This window comes from Colossoma macropomum, unplaced genomic scaffold (genome assembly GCF_904425465.1).
Source record: "Colossoma macropomum unplaced genomic scaffold, Colossoma_macropomum, whole genome shotgun sequence".
Lineage (NCBI taxonomy): Eukaryota > Metazoa > Chordata > Actinopteri > Characiformes > Serrasalmidae > Colossoma > Colossoma macropomum.
Genome location: NW_023494788.1, coordinates 19,046,312 through 19,057,676, shown reverse-complemented (window position 1 = coordinate 19,057,676; position 11,365 = coordinate 19,046,312). Strand labels below are relative to the sequence as shown.

The 11,365-nt window shown below is 38.3% G+C and overlaps 1 protein-coding gene across 1 annotated transcript; it reads left to right on the top strand.

Moving 5' to 3' along the window:
- The first annotated feature begins 639 nt into the window (after positions 1-639).
- zgc:113425 (uncharacterized protein LOC541425 homolog) lies at positions 640-10,069 on the top strand. Its single transcript, XM_036568749.1, has 7 exons — positions 640-716; positions 2,592-2,823; positions 2,939-2,998; positions 4,315-4,446; positions 5,813-5,959; positions 7,108-7,168; positions 9,401-10,069. Exons 2-7 carry the CDS (start codon positions 2,659-2,661, stop codon positions 9,499-9,501), a joined length of 666 nt encoding a protein of 221 aa, XP_036424642.1. The 5' UTR covers positions 640-716; positions 2,592-2,658; the 3' UTR covers positions 9,502-10,069.
- Positions 10,070-11,365: the final 1,296 nt, after the last annotated feature.

The following is an 11,365-nucleotide window of genomic DNA, read 5'->3' as shown; positions in this document are numbered from 1 at the left end:
ACTATTGTTGTTGTCGGAAGAAAAACTCATATGTCCAAAAAAGGAAAAGAAAAAAACATACTTTAGTTTTAATGTCAGTCAATGGAACCAGACTTTTTTCCCCAAGTAATTTTGGGCCGTTTCTTTTGGTCCATTTCTCATGAAAGTTACACACAATGTAAAGAACAACAGGCATGTTCAAATTACAATAAAATGATTTCTTCGACAGCAGCTATATATATATATATATATAGAGAGAGAGAGAGACTTTTTAAAGGCGATACTGAATCAATTGTGCACTTGTACCCACATACCCATGCTGCAATCCAATGTGCTTCATTTCATCCAAACGCACCAAACTCATGCACATAGAGACTTTTATTTTGCCTTCAAATAAGTGCTCTTTAGTGTTTTTTGCAGTGAGGGTAAAGATAAGCAAGTACTTCTGAATGAATCTTTTTTTTTACTTGCATATTTTAGATCACTGTGTAGGATGTATATGTATTGTGTAGTGGTGCTTTTATCAGTTAATTAAAAATGAATCTGTTTAGCCACGGTGCTTTCTACGTTAATCACGTAATTAATTATTTATAACTTTAGCACAAATGGCCAATAGCGTTACAGCTAGGCCACGCCCACTGCACGGAGGGGGCGTGTTCAGGTAAATTAGTGACTCACCTGCTGCGAAGGCAGAGGCCCGGAAGTTAGAAGATTCAGCAACGGAGAACAACGGAAAGGTAATCGTGTTTTATTAAGTATGAACGATATGTTTTCTTTTTCTTTATGAAATGTAGTGTAGTCATAAACATTAGAGCGATTCCCATCACCGCTCTCTTTAGACTTCCTGGGAAAAAAATAATGCCAAATGAATCTGGTTAGAGTTTAATGTCAAAGTTCATGGTTTGTAAATTAAACAGGGCGAATGGACGAAGGAAACTGGTCAGATATGAACCGAGTGAGTTAATGGGGGAAGCATCGAGACCAAAACGGTTTCTCTTCGTTTAAGCCCAGTAAGCCTCCCAGTCAGTCTGTATAAACCTCTACATTCACAGTGATGCCGCATGGCAAAGGCACACCGGTCACATCCTCGTTGTAAGCCTTAATATTAGACCCTCTTATAAAGGGGAATTCCACCAATCTTTCAAACTTTGTGCATAATTCATTGGTTGAGATGTGAACAAAGGCATTTAGAAATGGTTTGATGTGAAATTATTCATTACAAATAAACTTTTAGAATTATTTACAGTGATGCTGATAGGAACCAGGAGTCCAGACATCTACAAGACAAATATAGTCATTAGTCAAATATAGTCATTTTTATTTATTTACCTATTTACTTTATCTAAAACCTCCAGTGAATCTTCATGTGTCTGAGTTTTTATATGTAATGTTGATGGTAAAATAGGTGTAAATCTGAAAAACAAAAGTTTTCTTTTGGGGACTATTTTGCCTAATAATGCCCTGTCTGTACCTCTCCACCATGAATGTATTACGAATATGTTTTAGGCCAAAACCTTGTCTGAGCTACTTTAAAACAATGTCTCGGACATCAGGCAGTGTGTTCATAACCATTTCTTGTAATAACTTTCTGTGAGGGAGCTTTTGGAGCCATGAATCTCTTCAGACGTCTGGTTCCTATCACCAACACTGTGAACAGTTCTGACTGTGTGCGTTTCTCTAGAAAGGAGCATTTTACAACAAATCACTCTGAATGACTTTGTTTACATCTTAATGATTTCATTTAGCAGTATCTTTTTTGTAAAATCTGTGAAATTTCAGCTTTTGTGGGCTACATTCATAGTACACCATTTAAACGCATTTAAAAATTACTGTTACTGTCACAAAAGCTGAGTTTAAGCACAAAGTACATCAGTATGAGTTTAGATAAATGCTGAAAATGTAAAATGTAAATGTAGATGTGCCAGTGAAATGCCAAATGCTCAGCTACTGGAACAAGTTTGGCCTTGTAGAAAGAAGAAAAGTGTTAAATATACATTTTTTATGTAATTGGACTTTAAACTGCATCATGGACTTTAAGGAACTTTCACAGTGCATCAAAGTAAATACACTTAGAGAGTCCATATCCTATAATTGTCTTTGTGTATAATTGTAATTTGTTTTTCCCTGTGTTCCACTTATGATGCTTTTATGATTCTATGTACCAAAAAAGTATCATAATTCATTTTTATATGACAATTTTCCAACCTCTCTTTATCTCTTAAAAATAAAAAGGCTGTTTTTGTTACTGTGCCTTTAAGACTGATAAGTAAATGATTTCTGTTCAGATTTGCTGCCTTATATTGTGCCTCATTCAGAAAGCAGTCTTGACTAAAAGTCTTTCATTGGGAATGGGCAGGGCTAAACTGCTGTATGCATATATGTAAATGCATAGATTTTTGTGACATCATGAAAACAGTGAAAGCAGGCAGTTTAAATTCCACATATCAACATCATGAACTGCAGATTGAAGGGTACGTTTTAAAAGTTTAACACTTTTTAGGAACACAGTTTATTTAAGAAAGTGAAGGGAATTCCATGGTACTGGCCCTTTAATAATGTATTTCTTCTTGGCACTAAACTAGCCCGTCATTTTACATGATCTTATCTTGCAGATCTGCAGATTTAGGTGGCAGAGGAGAACACTGGTACATCCTGGCACATCACTGGCCGAACCTGAGAATGGAGCGCTACAGGTATTTCATCTTCAACCAGAAGGTGGTGGTGGTGTGGGGCATCCTGCAGGTGGCCTGTGCCAGTCTTTGTGTGGTTTGTGGCTTTATGGATGCGGTTTTCCGCATGAGCACCACGCTCAGTGCAACGAGAGCTCCGCTGTGGGCAGGACTGGTGAGTCAGACATGGTCACCCAGTAACTGGACAAACACTGCTCCCTGGGCTAGGAGGCAGGAACAGGAACTGTGTGTTTACTTTAATGCTTAAACCATTTTTTTCACCCTCTTAGGTCATGGCTGTGCCTGGTGTGCTTGCCCTCTTTGCCTCGCATAGGAGAAACCCCATCCTGGTGAGTTTAGTTTTTAATCATTATGGGTACTGCAAGATACTAAAATATAGACAGAAACTATACATTAAATGTCCAAACGTGTCCGGACATCCCTGTTTAATTGGTGAATTCAGATGCTTTAAAGTGCACCCATTGCTGACACAGGTGACCATACAGCTTATATAATCTCCATGGAAAAGCATTGATTGATAAAATGTCACGCTATGGAGCAGCTACACAAGAGCCTTACCCAATGCCAAGCGCGAGCTAGAGCAGAGCTGCCCAAAGCGTGGCCCACAGGCTAAATTTGACCCCTGAGGATGTTTGCCAGAAAAGTACCCTAACCCCTTTTCTCTCTCTCACCTAGTGAGAGAACATATTTCGTACTATATATAGCAGAGGTCTTCAAATAGGGACCGAATCCAGTTTCCAGTCCTAGATTTTGCAGCCGCTGATAGGTGACCAATCAGTTAACTACCACTGAATACAAAATACAGGATTGGAAACTGGATTCAAGATCTGGATCTGAAGACTGCTGATGTTTAGCTTTTTGCATTTTTTTGCCTTGTAATAATGTAGTTTATCAAGTATTTTACTTACAAAATATAGAGTAATTTTATAAAATCCTTTTTTCCCCCCAACATAAAAGTTGCACTTTGGCTCCCAGAACAAAAAGTGGTTTGGGCTAGTGGGGTGTAAAGCCCAGCACTGGGCTGTGGAACAGTGGAACTGTGTTCTCTGGAGTGATGGGGCTTCATCCAATACCTTTAGGATGACTTGGAGTGATCCAGAACTGATCATCCAACATCAGTGTCTGACCTCACTATTGCCAATGTGGCTGAATGCAATCAAATCCTCACAGCAATGTTCCAACATCTGTTGTAAAGCCTTCTCAGAAGAGAACCGCAGCAAGTTCCCATTAATACATTTGATTTGAGAGGAAAAGCTGGAATGATCAGGTGTCTACAAACTTTTGGCCACTTACTGTATATAGGAATTATTAAAGACCATATTTTAGATCATATGATGCTGGTATGATCTATCAAAATCTGCACCTAATATCTAGAATGAAATATTTTGGTGTTATCACATCATCACTGTTGTGACAAAATCTTTCTTCGTTTTGTTGTTTTTCTTTTTAAATGTATGTTTCTATATTTGGTCCAAAATTACTTTTTAATTAACGCACATCGAAAGTCCCAAAGGTTTTTCTCTTCTCTCATAAAGTTACCATTTTAGAAATCTGGAGATTTTGTTCTAGCAGATGATATGTAGGAGTTTAATTTGCTTGTTAGTCATAATTACCATCATGTTCATATTCACATCCACTCCCTCAGGTGAATGTCATGATCGTGTCCGCTGTGATGTCTTATATGGCCACTGTGATTGTGCTCATCTATGCCGGTGTGACGCTCAGCTATGGAGAGGAGGATGATGAGCTCTTTCACCCCCGTCATGTCGCTGAAGTGGTACAGTCTTACTCAGACCATTCCGATCTGTCACCTCCACTCACCCGACCTGCATCACTATAACTGTTCCCATGCTAGCACTGATAAAGGGGTTGTGCTCCAGTGGCACAGATTTGTATGCACAGCCAAATAGAAGTGTCAAAAAGAGTTCTTGGCAGCGATGCTATAAAAACCACTTTTGGTTTCCTGAAGATTCTTTATGGCTCTTTTAAAGAGGAATTCCACTGATTTTTCTAAATTTCTATATAATTAAATGGTGAATATACACTGACCAGCCACTTCGTTAAGTACACCTACCTTGTTTCTACACTCACTGTCCATTTTATCTGCTCCACTTTCCACTTACTCCACAAACCAAAATATCTAGCTAACACTGTCCTCTGGGCATCGTTCCGTGACCACTGATGGAAGGACTAGAGCAGTGGTGTCAAATCTTATCCGCAAAGGACCAGAGTGGCTGCAGGTTTGCAGTCCAAAGAAGCAGGGGCACAGCTGATTCCAGTCATTCAGCCAGTCGGTCTCAGTCTTCAACAAATGGTCATGCGTGCTTCTGCTTTGTTGGAATGGAAACCTGCAGCCATACCAGCCCTTTGCAGATAAGATTGGACACCCCTGGACTAGAGGATGACCAACACAAACTGTACAGCAACAGATGAGCTATCGTCTCTGAATTTACATCTATAAGGTGGACCAACAAGGTAGGAAGGTCTAACTCCAGCAGCACTGCTGTGTCTGATCCACTCGCACCAGTGCAACATACACTAACACACCACCACCTCAGCACGTCAGTGTTACTGCAGTGCTGAGAATGATCCACCACCCAAATAGTACCTGCTCTGTGGTGGTCCTGTGGGGTTCCGGACCATTGAAGAACAGGGTAAAAGGGGGCTAACAAAGTATGCAGAGAAACAGATGGACTACAGTCTGTAAATGTAGAACTACATTGCACACCTATGTAGTAGTTGGGGCTGATAAAATGGACAAAGAGTGTAGAAACAAGGAGGTGTGCTTAACGAAATGGCCGGTCATATAACGCATGATGTGTCGCAACAAACCGCTTTGACTTTGTTTACATCTTAATGATTGAATAACGCAGAAATTTTGCAAAACTGTTGGAATTCCCCTTTAACCAGTACACATACCACACAGCATCACCTCAAAGGCTATGAACACTGCTCTGAGACTAATGCATGCTACACTTTCACAGCTTCAGTCCTCACTGTAACCTAATCTTTATTGATCTATGGAGTGAAACAGCCTTTGTCTCATGCTATGAAACTACTGTAGTATATCTTGTTGGCTGTCTCACACTAAGAAGCTTTTAAATGGCTGTTTTGAGTGTCTGTGTGCTGTGTGTCCCATGCAGAAGTTTGTGCTGAGCCGTATGGTGAAGGGAGCGAACAGCACTATGGTTCTAGCCAGCGTGGGCTCGCTGCTCTTCTCCTCGCTGATCATGATCGTGGGCTGCCGCAGTCTGCCACTCTGCGGCTGCTATGACTCAGTCACTGGCATGGTGGGTACACACTGTAGAGTTTGGACTATGACATAATAGCACATCAAGGTATGAGTTACACCACAAGTACATAAGTAGGCATGGACCACAGAGAAGAGGGGGAGGGGGTGGTGTTAGCTCACCCATTCTGTTATGTGTGCATGAATGGAGCAAAACATTGACATTGTGTTAGTTTGTGTCCTCTGTCCTAATGATCTCAGGCATGTATGACATATGAAAGGAGTCTTAATTGTGGCAAATGATACTATAAGTAGGAGGCTGCTGTCTTCCTGAGCCACATCTGCTCAAAGTTACAGCAGCCACCAAAACATAGTCTGTGTCTTTTTGTTTTATTGAATGTTATATACCCTATATAATCTGTTTAAAATGGAATTCCAATTATTATAAAAAGATGCATAGGTAAATCATTAAAATGTAAACAGAGAGGTTTGGTGTGAAACGCTCCGTTCTAAAGAGACCGAGTCAGAATCGTTCACAGTGGTGGTGATAGGAATAGACGTCCACCTCTGAAAGCTCCCTCACATAATAATATTAAACGAAATGGTTGTGAATAATACCTGAGATATTGTTTAATTATAGCTTTGAGAAGGTTTTGGGCTTAAATGTATATAAATGGAGAGGTACACGCACTCATGATTTTTAAATCTAAATAATTTGATGGGGAATTTTGAAAAAATCAGTGGAATTCCCCTGTAATGTTATACACACTATGCATTTTCTACCCTTGCGTTGCCACATTTGTTGCATACAAAAAAACACCATGCATGATCATGAGTAAGCAAGTCACAAGACTGTGCGTAATAAATTTATTGTATGCATAATAAAAGTATATTGTTAAAATATGTGTCATAAAATCTGAGACAGTCTAAATAAAGTATTGCAGAAATCTAAACAAATCGCTACGCTGTAAAAGGTGTAAAAGGGCAGAAGCTGATTTAAAGTGTGTCTGTGGTTTGAGCCTAACAAAAAGTTTCATTGTTTTGCCTAAAGTGTTTAAATCAGTTTAACTGTTTGCTGCCATGTGAAGTAATTTTTTAAGTTGAACTGCCATTTTTTACAGTGTAGATCACTAATAATCAAACTACATTTTAGCTAATCTAAAAATTGATCTCGGTCTGACTCACTGTGTGCCTGTTTATGTTTCGCAGGAGTCACTGGTCCCTCAGAATGACCCGAGTGATTCAGCCGAACTGGTCTGCTCCTGGCACGGTAAGTCAATGTGTTGGGTGGGTTAGATAGGGGTATTTAGCCTGCTGAGCATTTACAGTCCTGCAGAGTCCAGTTTAATTGTAATTTAACATCCTAACCCAGTAATCAGATCCTCAGTAGGATCTGAACGTCACAACAAAGCGTACCAGGGCTGGAATTAAAGCGCACATATTGTATATTTTCTTGTATTTTATTTTTGTCCCTGAGGTTCACTTCTGGTGTGTGTGTGTGTGTGTGTGTGTGTGTGTGTGTGTGTGTGTGTGTGTGTGAGTCATAATTTAATTTTAAATAACTGTTTTTACATTTTCCAGCCTCTCTTTCTCCCTTAGAATTAAACAGGCTGTATTTGTCACTGTGCCTTTAAGACTGATAAATAGTCTATTTCCAAAAAAACATGCATCTCCATTTTGGTCGATTTTAATAATAATATTTTTTTTAATCATTTGAACACAGCAGCTGTCCTCTATATTGTGTGAAAATTCCATGATGAATGGACCAATAGAACCTCTTTACATTAGAACATTTTTGCGTTCTCCTGCGAAGTTTTGGAGATGCATGTTTTCTGTCAGGTCTTGCGCTAAATTCAAAAAGTGATCCAGGCTGAAACATTCCTTATAACTTCAGCGTGAACGTGTGAATGTTTTGTGACATCACAAACTATGAATTCAAAACGAGCTGTTTTTGCAGCTTAGTTTCCATATACATACATATACATAAGGTTTGTCTTAAAACCTTACCAGTGTTTACATACTACACTCTTAAAAATGATGGTTCTTCAGGGGTTCTTTAGTAAAGAAACTGGTTCTATATAGAACCATGAACACTCAAAGAACCCTTTGCATAATTAGAGTTTATTGCATTGTGAAAGGGTTCTTCAGATTGACGGAGAATGTGCTGTAGATGGTTCTATATAGAACCTTTTTTGAAAAGGGTCCTATAAAGCACTAAATAGGGTTATTCTTTGGTGCCAAGTCTGACATCGTAACAATAGAAGAACCCTTTTTGGTGCTATATGAAGCCTGTTACAGCACATTATCCATCAATCTGAAGAACTCTTTCGTGATGCAAAAAAACCCTTTAATCATGCAGAAGGTTCTTTGAATGTTCATGGTTCTACATAGAACTATTTTCTTTACTAAAGAACGCTTAAAGAACCAAAATTGTTAAGTATGTACATGAATTTGGTTTACCATGATATGGGTGCTTTAAACTCTTGAGGGCAGTAGGTCTATAAGAGCGGCGCTGGGCACCTCTAGGGCGGTAAAATGTGGATAAGTTCATAAGCAATTCCACAAATTCTGTTCAAATGCAGTCTCCGCACGCCTCTTTCCCTTCACCTGAAAAAGTTTGAAAGTAACTACATTCACTACCTGTTACTTGTTATCATATGTCCCAAAAGGAGAGGCGTGAGAAGAGGCCTGGTGAGAGCTTCTAGTACTTTTTATTGATGAAAAATTCAGTATCAGCCCATTTATTTAACCATGTATCGTTTAGTTATGACAGTATCTACTGAGCCATTTAAAGGACCTGTATTAAAAAAGGAGAAATGAATTTTCCTCACATTTTATGATGAGAGTATGTAAGCATTGTTTACAGTTTCAGAATGAACCGGTCTCCACTCATTCATGCTGAAGTTATAAGCTTGGATTGCCTTTTAAATGACACACAATACAGGGCTGCCAATCGGAACAGAGCTCATTTACATACACAGTTGTATGTGGAAGATTTGGTGCCCCTGGTCAAAGTATGTTCTGTTGATTTTCTAAGTGAAAATAAGTTCAAATCCTCTACAGAAAACACACTTCTGCACATTTAACGCACAATTACTGTTTAGTTACTGTATTTAACATAAACACAGCCTTTTTTCTTAGTAGGTTAACTGTAGAAATTGTGCACTAAAATTGGCAGAAAAGTTTTCCCTTCAAATCGACATGTGATTTGATCATGGGCGTTCAGACTTTTGCACACAACTGTAGTAGTCTTAAAGGCACAGTAACAAAAAAGCCTGTGTAATGATAAAGGATTGAGAAGTTGGCAAGTAGTTGCATAAAACTGAATTAAGCAACTGTTTTTGGTACATTAATCCAAGCATAAGTTAATTAATAATTAATGTAAATGGAGGATAATTTTCAATATCAAAGCAAACTTTTCAGCTAAAGCTCCAGCTGTAATATTCTCCCCAAATCTGTTTGTTTTATTTTGACTTTAAACACAATGCTGCATCTCTTGCAGGAGGAGAAGAGCGAGTGTTTAACTCTCCGGCGTCCTTCATAGAGCCATGCGCTGAGCGAGAAGAGCCCTCTGCTCTCCCTCCCTACAGCAGACTCGCTTAAAAACTGCCATCTGTGCCAATGAGAGGATTTGGAGTAAACTGGCCTGGTCACTACACCGATCAGTTTCAGTGTCTAGGCCACTAAAGCTGTACCTTTCCTCAGCACGGCTTTGGAAAAATATCAGACTGGCCTTCTTAAGTTCTTCAGAGGACATTTCCATGTGTTTCCATACATTTCCTTATTTTATGAATTTGTTTGGTTTGTTTGGTGCCAAAGGCAGATTTTATTTTATGTCCTTTTTAATCTTTGCTTTAATTTAATTTAATTTGTGGTATTCAAACTGTATATATTGTTAAATAACCACATAATTTTGTTAAATATTTAAATACAGATGTAATTTATAGCTAATAAGGACAGTTTACGTGACAGTTCCTTCAGAGAATTCTCTATTTTGCAGGTTTGAGTGGATATCCATTTTATATACTAAATAGTTTGTAGCCCTGATTAAAATGAATTTGAAACTAAGACACAAATGCTGCGTTTGCCGGCATATTCTTGATGGTATCCATTAGCTTAGCATGTTCTGTTTTTGTTCTGCTTTCAATAAAGCCTTCAATGAAGCTTTGCACCTTTTGTCAGATAGTATCCACAAAGAAAACACAATGAGACTGTTTGAAATGGATATGGTGCTTTATTTCAAGGTCTGACTGAAATGAAAACCACAACAGTTTTGATAAACTTAACTCTGCTCTTTCATTTTGTTCCATGTCAATAAACTGGCACGATAAGTCTGACGTGCATGGTCACAGAGTCATTAAAAAATGTAACATTATTTCGCTGTTCTCAGAAGAAAACCTTGTATCTCCAAAATGGTAACTTTACAGGAGAAGGAAAAAACCTACTTTACTTTTAATGTAAGTCAAAGGAACCAGACTTTTTTCCAAGTTATTTTGGGCCGTTTCTTTTGGCCCATTCATACATACACAATGTAAAGGGCAACAGGCGTTTTCAAATTATGTCAAAAACTGAAAAATGTCAGAAATGGAGATGAAGGTTTTCTTCCGACAACAGCAAAATGTTTGATCTGATACAATAAAACTTATTTCTGTATGAATGAAAGCATTTCTGACCGTTAAAAAACACAAAGCCATTATTAAAATCCTGAGAAACAAAACCATTACCAAGAAGATGATATCTTTTCTGGGCCTGCAATATTTCATTTTTAGGCACACAAAAAGGAAAATGAGGATTAAAATGAAAAGGACACTTGAAATAAACCATTTTGGCAACCAAAACAAGAAGCAAAGAGTGAGCTACTCAACCAAGATCCAGTCAACCAAGAACACTGCAGTATTAGGCCTTAACTGCTAAAAGAGTGTCGTACGATGACCTACACTTAATTAAATGCAGATCACCTGTTTTTAACCCAAGACCAAGGAAACGCCTGTTTAAAACCCCTTTTTTTCCTATGCAAAACAAATGATGATGCTAATGGCAGTCAAAGAGACAGAGTTCTTCTGTTATTTACAACTGAAAGCTTCACAACACGTTTTACAGTAATAGCTTGGCAAAAATAAATTTCCGCAATTTCCCCCTCCACCCAAATGTCATCAGCCCAAACATGTTTGGTCTTTGTGGTGTTTTTTTTTTTAACATTGCATTGCTAAAAACAGTAGTAGCAGTCATAGTGAAGCCTGAAGTTTGAGGCCCGTCTGTACTTTTGTCTAATTTTACGGATAACTAACCTCTACGATCATGCAAAATAAAAAGAATGAAATGCTAACAGCTACTCACATCACAACAAATTTATTTGTGCATTTAGAAATGACTGTTTGGAACAGTCAGCATTCCCTGAACAACTTTTTATACAGACTACAAAACTGAATAAATATGTGTATTTTTATTTGCTATACAGGTCTACAAA